Genomic DNA, 14,826 nt, shown 5'->3' on the forward strand with positions numbered 1-14,826 from the left:
CAAAAGTCCTTTTAAACACCTTGTCACTACAGGCTCCGATACATGTTTGATGTCAAACATCGACAGTTCCCACGAACTGTTAAGGTCTTAGTGGGTTTATGGGTCGAAGATGAAAAGAACGAGCCTTCCCTACGGTCAGCCTCGTAACTAGTGCATCAGTGGTAGTGTACTGATAATTTAAATCCAAAAGCGGCTTACAAACCAGATACATTCAATGAGCCCATATAGTGTGGCACATTGTGACTCTTGACTTTGCGGGAATTTTGGCATTCGATGATTCAATGAATTTATTGAAGCCCTATTATACAGTACATTGTAAGCTCCACTGGGCCACTTCTTATTCCACAATGTAGCATGCCTACCTAATTTCACACGGTGTCCACGAAAACGTTGACTTATAAAGGTATGCTGGATGATAGATGTCTTTGCCACCTCAGCATTTCCTCTCTTAATGTGGCGTCCAACTTTGTTCGGACCTCGCACATACAAGGTTGTCATGTACACGATGCAAGCCAAGCGTGTTGACAGTATTTTTTATCAACTTCCTCCTGCTCCGCCACACTCGCTACTGAGTTCTACAACGCTTCCGTCCACTCCACCGTCTCCCGTTAAACATAGGAAGGAAGACGTGTTAGCTCATCGCCAGCTTTTCCATTGCCTTAATAATCTTCGTATACGTATAGGATACAATCGTCGTCGAATTGTTGAATGGCCAATGGAATCCTCAAACACATCTAGGTAGGCACGATATTGAATGGTGTGCATTGGAAACGCTCATTATCGCAGGCTCGCACCGGCAGACTATATGCAGTCACTCATAAGCCCCATTGCAAACTTATTAAATACGCTTCACGGCCCACATGTGCTACAAGGCAGTCCAATGGGATGTGTCAAAGTTGAACTTGGAAACTGTGAGCCGCTGTCCCGGAGTGATTTGATCATCACTTCTCATCTTTGACTTTTTCTCGCAGCCATTGTGGGAGCCACTTTTACTTGCAACGACGACTTCAAGTTTTTCTCCGCTCTTCCCCCATATATATTGTTTGTGGTAAGTCTGGCGTAGTTTCTCATGCATCAAACGGAATAATAATACATGTTACAGCCAAATGAACTATTCGAGCCTGACGGCCAGACGTGCTCCGCCGACCTCAAATTCGCGTTTTCAAAGATCTCGGATTCTGCATCATCAGTCATCGTGACAAATTTTAAAGAGGTTGTAGTCGTCTTTATGAGCAAAGGCGAGCACATTTCTTCAGGAAAAGACCTTTTTATGAAGGTAGAAACATCCGAAATTCCAGCAACATTGAGAGTTTTAGCAGCAGCTTGCTTGCTCGATGCATTACCGCCGTTTGGCTATATCGAAGGCCCTGATATGGACGCTGGAATTTGGAATGAGGACATCATTCTTCCGATGGGTCCGCCTCAAAACCCCGACCAACCTTTGCATTCCGATGAACACTTGATTGCTACATGTCACCGGAATTCTGACTTTGACCTCGCTACTTTGGTACGAGATCGCGGCAGGGCTCTCCAGTTTTTTCGATGGAATAAACATATGCTACAACATAAATCCAAACTAGTTGCTCAGGCAAACAGTACCCTACAGGGAAACACAAACCAACGCTTCAATCCAGCTATACATGTTCCGCCCCCTTTGTATCCATTTGATCCATCCGAAATACCTTCGGACACTAAGAATCATCTTCAGATGATATACTGCGATTCTCCGCTGTCTCAAGGAGGGCTTGACGATGCGTTAGCACAAAGTAAGTCATTTACAATTCGCATTCAAGACGTTCTAGCGGAAGGAAAGAAGAATGGATTTTGCACTGTTTACCGCTGCCACCTGACCTCAATCGATGGGCGCTCCGTGTCGTCCTCCCCTTTGCTTTGCTTGAAACTTTTCGACGACCGATTCCAAGATTTACATGACTGGATTGACTACGAAGATCCTATTCCCCTCTGGTTTCGCTCAGTGTTCTTCGCCGAAGACCGTGCTGATAAAGAGACGACGGTTTATGATAAACTTCGATCTGTACAGGGAACGGTTATTCCTTGGTTCTATGGGCAACATCAGGTAGGAATTATGGCTGAATGGTCTTTTTTGTGATTAATAACTCTTGATAGTTTATTCTACCTAATGGAGTGGCCGTTCAAGGACTACTCATGGAATACATCGATGGATACCATCTGAATTCCGAACGCGTGAATGAATTGAGTTATGCTCAACAGATCCAAGTTGTGCGTATTGATATCGTTGGTCCTTCAGAGAGGCTAATGTAGCTATACCAGATTCAGAGTTGTCGCCATGCTGTCCGTGTTCTGGATGCAGGCGATATTACTCAGATGGATTGGCATGATGGCCAATTTTTACTGTATACACATCCAACTGCCCAAGTGGAATGTGTCGTTCTCCTCGACTTTTCAATGACACTTCAAACCTTCGAGCCAAATTTCATTAATCACCGGCAGAATTGTTTCAGGATGATGCGTGCCCTTCTAAATTCCGGCCCCCCGTCGGGGGGGCTCGATTCTGAATTGATTTTTCAGTACTACGACAATCCTGACAAATGGGATCCTGTGATGGCTTTAGTTACGGATAGGAAAGGGCGGCAAAAATGGATCGAATACACAGGCAGGGTGTTTCCGTATATAGAATTGGACGAACCGCCAGCTTAACTAGAAGAGGATATCAAAATATCCTGGATCAATGCCATTTCTTACATGTCATCCAGTAAATGAAAATTAGACCGATTCTCCCTGAGGGGTCTTATGAAGGAACCAATGTCTGCGTCACCTTTTCCGGGCCCGGCATAGTACATTTCTTGATAGCATCCGTACCAGTAATCATGACCAGAGCAATTAATTGAATATTCCGTCAAACATTGTATCGAGTTGGCCAAAGTGATAGCAGTAGAAAAACCCATAGACCGTAGTGAGTATCGAAGTCTTTTTTCTTCTTTTGGGAATCTATCGTGCAACAAGCAACCGGAGTGCTATGATGCACGTTCTCACCTCCCTACGCTTTAGAAGAAAATATGTATAAGTGAATCGACTATAAAGGGGTGTATCAGAGAGTGAAAGCTTGACCGTGCGTTAGGGCTCGATGTTGGCGTCAATTTCCACGGAAAAAAGGAAGCACAAGGTCACGGTCATGGCCAAACAGCTCGCCAAGTTGCTCGAGCCGCACTAGCCGTTCTTCTCGGATACAATTATGAGCGGCGTCGTGAGTTGGACGAAAACGTAGTAGTGCACACTTTTGAGGTTAGCGGCGTTGGCTTGCGTTAGCATGTAAGTCGGTAGGAAATCCACAAAGTCCTTTTAAACACCTTGTTCTATATACTTTCTTGGGAATCTCAAGAAGGTGGCGAAGTTTTCGAATAATTTTGTTTTGATCTTTCACAGTTTCTTCACCTAGACGAAAATAATGTCACTTTTCACTGTAGCATTGTAGATAATAACTGCCTACTAGTTGTTATGTGCAAAAAAAGCCGGCTCTGCCCCTGCAACAGATGACTATGGCCAGGCCCAATAGGACTTCAGGTCCCAGGAAGCCAAGTTTGGCTTCCTGACTCAATACCGGAAACGCGGCCCGGGAGGTAGGAAGAGTATAGAGTTGTTGACTTCATTGACGGGGAGTATTGTGCTTTCGAACAGACGCGAGATGGTAAACAAGCATGTCGCAGATACCGATAGATTCAGTAAACTGGTTTGAAAAAAAAAATGAAAGAAAAATGTGTGTAAGGGCACTGGAGAGCTGACGACGCGATGAATGAGCTACGAGCCCGTAAACACCTGACCAAAAACACAGAACTTTGGAACGCTGGGAGTTTACATACCTTCTACAGTATACCCTTCACAAAAGCATGAATAAAAGGCGACACGACTGAGAAAAACAGCAATATAAAGCAATTCTCACCATGGCTCCCTCTCTCATCAGCAAAATCGAGGTACGCAAGACACATCCACACACGCCCCGTGCATCCCTCCGCCTGCGTTTTGCACACCAAGTTGTTCTGACGAACTCATCGATTCAAACTAAACACAGACGTTCCGCGTCCCGCCGCGCTGGCTGTTCGTTCGCGTCGAGACGCAGGACGGGATTGTCGGTTGGGGAGAAGGCACCCTTGAAGGACACACCGAGGCGATCGAGGGCGCGTTCCTCGACTTGCAAAGGTTCGTGGGCGCTGATGCGGATAATATCCAGGATATATGGCAGATGGCGTACCGGGGGCGGTTTTATAGAGGCGGGCCGGTGTTGATGGTGAGTGTGTGCGAGAAACTTGGGACGTGGGCTTGGATGAGGTGGTGCTGATGGTGCTGGTGCATACTGTGTATCATTGCAGAGCGCGCTGTCGGGGCTGGATATTGCGTTGTGGGATATCAAGGGCAAGAAGCTGGGTGTCCCGATATATCAGCTTCTAGGTGGCAAGGTGCGCGACCGTGTTCGGGTGTATGGATGGATCGGAGGAGACGACTTTGAGCATCTCATCGAGCAAGCGAAGAGGAGGAAGGAGCAGGGTTTTACCGCCGTGAAGATGAATGCTGTCGGTAAGCGTGTCTATTCTTCTGAGCACTGGCTATTTGGTGTAGGGCCGAGATAAAATGGCGAAGAGGCTGAAGGGCAATGTAGAATCTGTTGCATGGATTGACTCGCCGACGGTCCTGGAGACAGCGGTGCAGAGAGTGAAAGATGTCCGCGCGTTAGGACTCGACGTCGGCGTCGATTTCCACGGAAGGCTGCACAAGGGCATGGCCAGGCAGCTCGCCAAGTTGCTCGAGCCGCACCAGCCGTTCTTCATCGAAGGTACGCTTGTCCGCCATGTGTAGTTCAAGCACCTCCGTATGGCTCAAACTACACACATTCCCTAGAACCCCTCCTCCCCGCGCACCCCCAGGAGACGGCCGACCTCGCCAAGCTCGTGAGCACACCCATCGCACTGGGCGAAAGGCTTTTCTCGAGATCCGATTTCCGCCCCTACTTCGAAAGCCGCGCCATCGACATCGCACAGCCCGATGTAAGCTGATGTCTTTTATTCCCCCACATCTTCGTAATCAAACAAGCCCGACTGATTGACAAAACCCGTGGTATGTGATGATATGCAGGTGTCTCATTGCGGTGGAATCAGCGAGCTGCACCGTATAGCAGCGATGGCGGAGACGTATGATGTGGGCGTCGCTCCTCATTGTCCACTGGGTCCGATTGCGCTGGCTGCTTGCATCCAAGTCGGGACTGCGGTTCCGAACTGTGAGTCATAGTTTGATGGGTGTATAATCAACGTCATTGACCACTCGCGATTGCAGTTTTCATTCAAGAAATGAGTTGGGAGGCAAGAAAACATGATCACGGATAGAAAGACAAAATCTAATGTGATTGGGACGATTAGATACACTACAACCAGGCGAATGTGGCAGACTTGCATACCTACATTGCCGATCCAAGTGTTTTCAGTGTAACGAATGGACACATTGACATTCTGCGAGGCAAGTGCGATTAACTTTGAAGTTCCAGTGCAAACCTCAATGATTGAATTTGCAGGACACGGACTCGGAATCGAGATCAACGAACAGCTAGTGAGAGACAGATCAGCAATCCATGCCAAAGATGAGGCCGCGTGGAGAAATCCTGTTTGGAGAGGCGAAGATGAAAGCTTGAGAGAATGGTGAACTCAGACTTCAAACGATGCGCCACAAGTCCGATATAAAAGGTTTAATAATTAGAAGAAAAAAAAATAATACAAGTGCGATACAACCTCAATGCAAAATACAAGTAAAAGAAAAATAGATCAAGAAAACATCTAGAGCTCCTGGCTGACACCCTCGTCCTTCTTTGATTTGCCGGACTTTGTGGGCAGGAGTTCCTAAGGATCGAAGATAAGTGGATGCATAAAGAAGATTGAAGAGAAAGTAACGTACAGGAGCAATGTGGGGTACAACACCACCCTGGGAGATGACAACGTTGCCGAGGAGTTTCTGCAACCTGAGCGAATCGATAAGCAAATGAAGAGCCCAAAGAGGAAGAAAACCTTACTCCTCGTCGTTTCGGATGGCGAGTTGAAGGTGACGGGGCACGATACGTTGTTTCTTGTTATCACGAGCGGCATTGCCAGCCAACTCGAGGATCTCAGCAGCCAAGTACTCGAGGACGGCAGCGAGGTAAACTGAAGTAAATATTAGCAATTTGGGAGCAAAAGATGAACTAAATAACGCACCAGGGGCACCAGCACCAACACGCTGGGCGTAGTTGCCCTTCTTCAGGAGACGGTGAACACGACCGACAGGGAACTGAAGGCCAGCCTTGGCCGAACGAGACTGGGACTTTGAGGAAGAGTCACCACCAGCGGCCTTGCCTCCGGACTTTCCAGCTTTTCCTTTGCCAGACATTGTTGAATGTGGTGTTAGTGGGTGAGGGTGGGTTGGGTGTTGTGGTGGTGGGGGTGAAGCAAGAGGTTAGGTGGGGGAGGCGCCATCGTCGTCCTGTATTTATAGTGGTAAGAGGAGAACGCACGAGCCACACAGAAAAGCATAAACAACAAACGAGAAACGCATTTCCACGGTCATGTGACTGACAAACGCGTCTTTTGCGATCAACAAAGACGCGTTGTTTCAAACAAGACCAAAGCAACGCGTTTCTATATAACCCACCACCATCCAGCGCTTCAACATTACGCTCACTCTTTACCCGTAACCACCACCACCACCGCACCTCTTCACCACAATGGCCCCCAAACCCGCCTCCACTGCCGGCAAGGCCCCTGCTTCCACCGCCTCCAAGGCTCCCGCCAAGTCGTCCGAGGGCGCAAAGGCTGCTAAGAAGACCGCGAAGGCGGCTGCCCCCGCTGACGGTGACAAGAAGAAGAGAAAGAAGATCAGAAAGGAGACTTACTCCTCCTACATCTACAAGGGTGCGTTCCGAGTTTGAAAATTTACAGATTTTGTGTTGACTCGTTCTCCAGTGCTCAAGCAGGTCCACCCTGATACTGGTATCTCCAACAAGGCGATGGCTATCCTTAACAGCTTCGTCAACGATATCTTCGAGCGCATTGCCACTGAGGCTTCCAGTGAGTTTCGCCTTTTACCTGCTAGTTTGACACGTCTCATCCTAAATTACCTTCAGAACTTGCTGCTTACTCCAAGAAGTCCACAATCTCCTCGCGCGAAATCCAGACATCTGTGCGCCTCATCCTGCCCGGAGAGCTTGCCAAGCACGCCATTTCTGAGGGTACCAAGTCAGTAACGAGTACGTGTTTTCCACTTATCACTTCTTATTCATTTCTGACTTGTGGCTTGCAGAGTTCTCGTCAGCGGGAGCCAAGTAAATCTTTCTTTGGTCGTTTTTATTCTGTTTTTTTGCGCTGTTTTATCTGTATATCACTTTGTATATTTATTTTCCTTAATTCATTCTTTTCAAACGCAAAATGTGTGATGCTACTTGTCTGAAATCGTTGAATATCGACTTCCAGCTTCTGAACATTTCCGTCGCCGTCTTTGCACGATGTTTTCCAGGAAATCGAAGATTTTGGAGACTCGGACGATACTCGTGGAGATTCGAGCTGGTATGTCGTTTTGCCTTGGTTACGATTCTTCTCTCAATGAAAATTTCGTGCCACCAGGCCCGTTGTGTCGCTGAGGAACCTCGATATCTGGATCGTGGTGGCAGAGTCGCACAGTCCGACTGTGCTCATCCGAGGGCCATGACCAAAATTTCGTGACATGAAGCAATTTTAGCACGGGACGCCATTTCCGTCGCGTCGCGTCGCGTCCATTCAGGCAGACAATGGATCACGACCAAATGGGGCCATGGGCCACTACAACCCCCATAATTAACGGCAACAGGATTCTCTCAAGCAAATGTCTGGCCATTTCTGATCAGGCCCGCTTGGAGGCCATCACCAAGTGCCCCATTGACACACATTGTCGCACAATGGAGTTCAGCGTATAAAGCTACGCTATGGAGGAAGTGCCCATCCCTTACCTTCATTCTTACCTTGGCTGGTCCATCTTATTAATTAGTGACCAGTGCGTTTACTTTCCATTGGTCTGTTATTTTATTAATTCAATGCACAGGTCATGGCAGCGCCGCATATGGATTCTTCATTGAATCGTCTAGTCGCCCACAGCAGTCGACAGGGCCAGTCGAACGATACCTCGGTCTCGGTCGTGGCTAATGCGAATGCGCTCACCATGCCACCCTTCAAGTATCCCTCGTGGCCACAGCCCACCTTCGACCGTGTCCAGCGGACCATCAACGACCTCCCACCGGAAATTCTGTCAGAGATATTATTTCTCAGTGAATTCCACGACTCCAAAGATCCCGACGCCGATGCTTTCGAAGTTGCCCAGCAACTCAGCACGGTCTGCCGCCTGTGGCGGCACATCATGCTGGACCACTCGGAGATCTGGGCAAGATGCTTCAAAGTCGTCGATACCCCGCGGAAGAAGATGGAGATGATCCTGCAGCGCGTCAGAGGCGACCGTCTCGACTTTGAGCTGCCTGCGCTGCCTCTGGTCTCCGACCCGGAGACTGGGGATGTTATTTGGCCGTCCATGGTCGAGTTTTGGCAGACGTCGGAGAACGCTGATCTGCTCGACAAGGCTATGGCCCAGTCGCGCATTTTTCTGGCGGAGCTATCGATGGCTGACGCGGATATTCTGCAGTGGGGTCCTATCAGCGCGCGTCTTCCTCTTCTTCAGAAGATCTCGTTGGAGAACGCACGCTATCGCGACTGTCTGGTGTTGGACCATCGTGGCTTGTACGATAATGAGCGGCATCCACACTGGCACACACGCTCGCTACGTCTGGTTGGGTGTTTTTTTCCTATCAAACCCACATTCTTTTGTTTTTTAGAAAATTTATGTATAAGGGACCTCGATCCTGTTACAACAGCTTTGACACCGCAAAGCTGGCTTAATATCCTCGCGGCACTGCCGCGCCTTCGTCGACTTTCGCTGGAGGATGCTATGACTGATAGCGAGGCACAATCAGCCTTCCCTGATGAACATGACGACATTATAATGGATGTACCCAGTGTCAACCTACCTACGCTGGATGAATTAACTATTAAATCCCGCTTCCACCACATAGTCTCTCTCATCACACGCCTCGATATCCCAGACACCTGCAGCGTCCACATATCCTTCCACTCCCTTTTTCAAATCAACACATCCACCTTCGGCACCTTCACCTCCTGGCTCGAAAGCCGATACAACCACGACGCCCCCATCCTCGGCTCCACCATCATGCTGCAGATGAGCGAGCTGGCATGCGCATTCTCCAACACAAGCGCACAGCCGCACCTGGACATCCGCGGCGAGTTCATGCGCGAATTCGACGAGCGCGGCGCGGTGCTGCACGATGTCGACTTCACACCCGACGAGCTCCTCTTCGCGCTCCTCGCGCCGCTCCAGGCGCCCTGCCGCCACGCGACCGATCTCCGGCTATACATCGTCCACGAATTCGACCCGGCGGAGCACCAGACCTTCTGGATGCACGCGTTTGCGCCGTTCGCTGCGGTCGAGACGCTGTGGCTGATGTCGCACAATAGCTTTTGCTTCATGGGCCCGATGTGCGAGGACGGTGGGCTGATGCAGTCTTACCAGAGCGAGCAAGGCGTGTGGAAGACGAGATTCTTGTTGCCCAACTTGCGCTCGCTGCTGACGCTGGATGTCAACTTTGCCGACCCAGTTTCGGGGTGGGACAACGTGTCTCTGGGCACGATGCTCTTGAATCTCGTCAAGAAAAGAAAGAAAGCTCGCAGGGCAAGATTGACGAACGCCATAATCAAGGAAGCAAGTTTATTGAAAGGAAATACAGGCAAACTACCCGCTGCTGCAGAACAGGAGGGCTTGATGGCTTATGCTGTTCGCATCATTCAGTGACAGTTCTCTCAATGACCTCAACAGAAATTTTACTCACGAATTATCCCATCCTTCACGCTCATTAACACATCCAACTACGCTACATCAAGCAATCAATGGGAAACTAACGACGTCGACCACACAGATATTTATGAATAGAGAAATTAGATAGATTGATAAATCCTCCCAGACATCCGTCATAATTATAATACAAATCACAATAATCGATAGATATTATCATAAGAACCGTATGGATTATGAAGCAAATGGCATTTAACCACAGAACTCCATTCCAGGGCAGCCGATGGCAGTGCCGTAGGCTAGAAGTACGAAAGTCATTATCAGAAACAAACCTTGGAAAAGATTGCTGTTAAAAGAACTTACCTCCACCGTCGACACCTGCAATAGCGAGAAGGGCTTGGAGGACACCACCGAGACCCTCGCCAGCAAGCATACCGGCCTGACAGAGAAAAGTTGAGTTTCCAGAGGCGGTGGAGAACATAGTCACGCTGAAAACTTACCGAGACAGCAAACATGTACATATCATAGCCAGCGGGGTTGCGGAGCATCCAGAAGTAATTGAAGCTTGATCCAACAGCCATGGCAATTGAATAGTAGAGGTTAGGTACGACGAAGGCGAGACCGACGGCGTTCTACAAGATAACTTGACATTAGCTGATCTGAATAGCATCCGTTCGTTGGACAGATTAACTTACCCAGTTAGGGAAATAAGGCCAGTATTTTTTGGGCACGAAGTAGGTCTAGAAGAGCGAGGGTAAGCAAAAGCAAAGTATATAACGGGTGTAAGCCTCATACCTTGACAACTAGGCAAACAACGCTGAAGATACCAAGGCCGATAGCGGTGTAGCCCGAGGAAGGAGGGATAGCTATAGAGACAGATTAAGCCTAACTTCGAACACAAAGACATGCATAGACGTACGCAATTTTGGAGCAGTAACAGCAATAGCGACAGCGGCCCAAGCGGCGACGGATGGAGCACCATATGTACAAGGGGGGCCTAAACAAGCGCACTTAGCAAATTTACCATTTCATTCCTAATTGCCGCTGAAACTAACCGTCTTCAACAGGGTGACTATTAAGGAAGCGGTAAGCATTGGGAAACACAAAAGTTAAGATGGAGACGTACATGATACAAGGTGAAGCCTTGGTGAAGAGAACAAACAGTCCGCAAGTCAAGAAGACGGAGACTACGGCACCGCAAAGCTGTGCGATGAACTGGTTCTTGGGTTTGGCGCGGAGGAGGTAACCGGTCTTGAGATCTCCAGTCATATCGGTGGCTTGGGCAGCGGATCCAGCAGCGATAACACCAGCAGTCATGTTAAGGGTCTGCGCAGGGAGAGTTGCAAGACCGGTGCTCTTGGAGATACCTCCAAAGATGAGCTGGGACACTTTGGCGACAGTAGAGACGGGGTTGACATCAGTGTATCCGGAGGACTGAATACCGATGAAAGAGAACAGGAAACCTAGAACGAGAGCAAGAATGGCCTCGCCAACGTTCATGTGGAACTGAGTAGCAAGAATGGCACAGGACATGACAGTGCTCAGAACCAAACCGGTTGCCCACCAGGAAACGGGAATGCGATCCTCAATGGGTGTCTAGAAGGGAGACGATTGTTTGTTAATCAACTAGTCCTTTGCAACAAATAAATGCGCACCTTATCCTCATCTTCAGCATTGGGATCAGAGTGGAGCCAAGTACGGGGGTTCCAGGAAGGAATTTGCATATCTACAATGTGTTAAATACTGTAAGGCTCGATCAAGATTGGGTCAAACGTACTGCGAACGATGGGGATGAGGGTGATGACGACATCGGCGAAGGAATACAACAACATGATGAGAACTCCGGGCCACAAAAGCCAATATCGTGGCGAAGGTTCCCTTGCATACAGGTCGGGATTTGATAGTGACATCGACATGTATGTAACGAGAGGATATTCATCGCTGATAGGCTTTCCGAAGGCAAGTCCGTTCTTGACCAGAGATGGCGAAACTGGACAGTTTTAGTCATATGTATAGAATCGATAATAAACCATGCTTACTGATTCCCCAAGCAAGAATGGTTCCACCGACTATTGACAAAAGTCAGACAGAAAAACGGTAAAAGGCGAAACACAAACTTACAGAAACTCCAACTCGCGTTCAAACCGCTGAGCATACCAGCACCAAAGAAGGCAGGTGTAACTATAGCACTCAAGTGAGTTGCGCGATTGAAAAAGATCTGGCGAAGTATTTACATTGAATCCACCATCCATAGTTCTCAAGGTTGATCATGCTGGTGAAACCGAGACGGTAGAGAGTCCAACCGATATGCCAGTCAAAGAGCTATCAAGCAAATCAGGCTTTGCCCTAAACAAATATATGAAGGCTGATACTCACAATGCCGGGAGCATATCCACTAACAACCTTGTAGACGAAGACGGCAATGAAGGAGTACAGCAGAGCAAGCGATTTCTTGCGGGCAGCAATGGCACCGGATTTGCCGCGATGAAGAGATCGAATGGTATAAGCCTGAATATAGGAAATATGCTAAGTTTGAGTAATCAAAATGATGTAAGTTGACATACAGTGGCGGCAGGTGTCGGGAACGTCAATTTTTGGTGCACAATGAAATATTTCCTCAAAGGAATGACGAAGAAGACACCAAAGAACGCAGCACAAGAAGTTAGCGCAATGAGTTTCCCAATGTCTTTCGAAGGGTCATCGGAAAGAAGGTTGAGGGTATACATGGCTGGGACGGCGCTGACCATCAGGATACCGAGACCACCAGCGGCTGAAAGTGATGTTAGTCTTTAGAAATTGTTAAGAAAATGCTTTTCGCACCGGTAGCAGCTCTAAAATCGTATTGAATATGAGTAGTGATTACAGAAAAGGACACGTTGAACTTACGACTGGACTGTACAATTCTCCTTAGGTCCAAATGGTCCTCCCAAGAAGCTGAGGATGCCACTCTCTGGCAAGGCCTTGGACATGGCTTTCAAAATTGCAAAACCAAAGATAGCCTGTTAAATTAAAATAAGGACTCGATGAACAAGATAAGCAGTGATTTGAGGAACTTACTCCGAACAATTGGGCACCGAAAGTGAATCCCGTTTTCAGACCGAGATAGATGTTGGATGCTCCAACAATAGCGCCCAATGCACAACCAACAAAGATAGCCCTGATGTGCACATGAGATAAAGATTCAAACAGGTACTAAGAACCATGTTACCTGAAAGATAGTTGATGAGTTTCTTCCCACTCATCAGGATCAGGAGGGAAAGGTCTGGAGCTATAGAAGGCGAGGAAATGGTTTAAGAACTTTATCACATAAAGTAGGTAACGGCGGCAACATACACATCATGGTCCTCATATCTGTCCTCCTTCTCCTCCTCGAGCTTTGCGTCCTCCACAGAATCTTCTCGCTTCTCACTGTACGGCTCGCGGTGGAGAATCGGAGTGTCCCTCTCGATAGCGGTGCTCATCGTGCTAGAGGCCACTTATGGATTCACCTGGGGTGAATCGACTGGATTGACAAAGTGGGGATGCAAGAACAGAAGCAGACGGACAAGGTGCATTATATGAGCGAATCTTGGGCTAGTCATTAACCAAGAGATCGGGCGAATGAAATGCTAAAGGGAGCTGGACATTGTGGGTATAGTTTGGTGCCATATGGACAGGAACTTAGGCAGTAGAACAGAAGCTCAGATCTCAGAGAAATGCCATGAAAAGCCACACATGGCGCGCTAAAGGTTACAGAGTGGGCAAAGCAAATGGTGTGCTTATCTAACCCACAACACCATCATTCCTGTTTCCAAACTCCCTTGATTGCCGCCAGGACCAACAAAAATAAATAAAATTAGCTGGAGATAAGCACTTCCTCCGTGTCAGAATAGAATTGTCGGGCAAATAACAGCGATTCAAATCAGGCTGAACATCGTAGCTCAGAATTGCCTGCACGCAACCCCCAAAGGTATGAGATTGCTATCAATAGAACGATGTGGCGATTGGCAGAAGATACCATTCACGATACCAAGTTCTCTTCGGAGATTCGCAATCGCTCGGGCATCGAGACGGTATGCCAAACCTAAAGCTATGGAGCCAATTCCAGCCGATAGCTCTCCAAACCAACGACAGTGACAACCCAGCCTGACCTAGGTCGACTCGATGAGGGCTTTCTCTATCATGCACGACTCAAAGTATCGTGTGCTCCCGGAGCTCCTGGACATCCTTGGCGAATTGGCAATGTGGGGCTATTGCTGTCTAACTTGCATGCACTATACTGCAAGGTCGCGGCAGATGACACTCAGTGACATTCGCGGCTCGCTTTTCTTTCCGGCACCTCTGGACTAGGTCAAAACCTCGATCCGAACTGGACGCTCGTGTCTTGCGCTAAGTGACGCTTCAATGAATCCCCGTCTGGACTATCCTGATAATTGCGGTCTTCTCAATTAATTGTCCTATTGCAGATCCGTTCTCCTCAATCATGTCTGCAGCACCCCCGCCGATCTCGACCGGGACCCAACCTTCGTTTGACCCTATGTTACCGCCTCGAAATGTCGTCACACATGCCCAGATTTTGTACCAGTGTACCATCGTACCTTCCACTTGCTCAGTTCCGTAGGAAAAAAGATAGTAGACCTCCCACATGCGCCCAAGACATCCAAGAAGTGCCCAAAACATAAACAGGCCTCTTTTCCTAATGTGCAGGCAGCTGTTTTCCTGCTTTCTGGGTGCCACGGAAAGCGCCAGCCAATCTCCATAAAGTTGCAGTGCTCGCGAGCCCAAATCAAACCATGACCATGCGATTTACTGTGATTCAATCGGTTGCTCGCCTGGCAAGCACCATGTGCTTTTGTATATACTTCCGCCCCGGGCCAGCGTACGAGTGATAGCTCGATGCAAATGTTACCGCTAGCACGGGTACAAGGACTAGGCAATGCGATAAAGGTCGACACTGATACGTCTGAC

General features: G+C 48.4%; 6 protein-coding genes across 6 annotated transcripts; 4 read left to right on the plus strand and 2 right to left on the minus strand.

Moving 5' to 3' along the window:
- Positions 1-1,093: 1,093 nt before the first annotated feature.
- Positions 1,094-2,283, plus strand: JR316_0009102 (uncharacterized protein; the record flags this gene model as incomplete). Its single annotated transcript, XM_047894811.1, has 2 exons — positions 1,094-2,077; positions 2,128-2,283. The coding sequence occupies 2 exons, from the start codon at positions 1,094-1,096 to the stop codon at positions 2,281-2,283; spliced, it is 1,140 nt and encodes a 379-aa protein (XP_047746270.1).
- Positions 2,284-3,920: 1,637 nt separating this feature from the next.
- Positions 3,921-5,259, plus strand: JR316_0009103 (D-galactonate dehydratase; the record flags this gene model as incomplete). The annotated part of the gene is made up of 6 exons (XM_047894812.1): positions 3,921-3,950; positions 4,049-4,264; positions 4,347-4,551; positions 4,634-4,807; positions 4,873-5,018; positions 5,107-5,259. The coding sequence occupies 6 exons, from the start codon at positions 3,921-3,923 to the stop codon at positions 5,257-5,259; spliced, it is 924 nt and encodes a 307-aa protein (XP_047746271.1).
- Positions 5,260-5,798: 539 nt separating this feature from the next.
- On the minus strand, positions 5,799-6,384 carry JR316_0009104 (Histone H2A; the record flags this gene model as incomplete). The annotated part of the gene is made up of 4 exons (XM_047894813.1): positions 5,799-5,861; positions 5,917-5,980; positions 6,032-6,161; positions 6,213-6,384. The coding sequence occupies 4 exons, from the start codon at positions 6,382-6,384 to the stop codon at positions 5,799-5,801; spliced, it is 429 nt and encodes a 142-aa protein (XP_047746272.1).
- A 334-nt stretch (positions 6,385-6,718) lies between these two features.
- JR316_0009105 (Histone H2B) lies at positions 6,719-7,319 on the plus strand (the record flags this gene model as incomplete). Its single annotated transcript, XM_047894814.1, has 4 exons — positions 6,719-6,905; positions 6,957-7,061; positions 7,118-7,240; positions 7,294-7,319. The coding sequence occupies 4 exons, from the start codon at positions 6,719-6,721 to the stop codon at positions 7,317-7,319; spliced, it is 441 nt and encodes a 146-aa protein (XP_047746273.1).
- A 766-nt stretch (positions 7,320-8,085) lies between these two features.
- On the plus strand, positions 8,086-9,879 carry JR316_0009106 (uncharacterized protein; the record flags this gene model as incomplete). Its single annotated transcript, XM_047894815.1, has 1 exon — positions 8,086-9,879. The coding sequence occupies one exon, from the start codon at positions 8,086-8,088 to the stop codon at positions 9,877-9,879; it is 1,794 nt and encodes a 597-aa protein (XP_047746274.1).
- A 252-nt stretch (positions 9,880-10,131) lies between these two features.
- Positions 10,132-13,340, minus strand: JR316_0009107 (Putative oligopeptide transporter; the record flags this gene model as incomplete). The annotated part of the gene is made up of 20 exons (XM_047894816.1): positions 10,132-10,178; positions 10,243-10,318; positions 10,380-10,511; positions 10,575-10,619; positions 10,675-10,745; positions 10,799-10,876; positions 10,935-10,951; positions 11,006-11,475; positions 11,535-11,605; positions 11,657-11,869; positions 11,919-11,948; positions 12,001-12,060; positions 12,114-12,201; positions 12,256-12,387; positions 12,444-12,649; positions 12,700-12,710; positions 12,766-12,878; positions 12,937-13,036; positions 13,088-13,147; positions 13,213-13,340. The coding sequence occupies 20 exons, from the start codon at positions 13,338-13,340 to the stop codon at positions 10,132-10,134; spliced, it is 2,148 nt and encodes a 715-aa protein (XP_047746275.1).
- Positions 13,341-14,826: the final 1,486 nt, after the last annotated feature.

The sequence above is a fragment of the Psilocybe cubensis genome, chromosome 8 (genome assembly GCF_017499595.1).
Source record: "Psilocybe cubensis strain MGC-MH-2018 chromosome 8, whole genome shotgun sequence".
NCBI classification, from domain to species: Eukaryota; Fungi; Basidiomycota; class Agaricomycetes; order Agaricales; family Agrocybaceae; genus Psilocybe; species Psilocybe cubensis.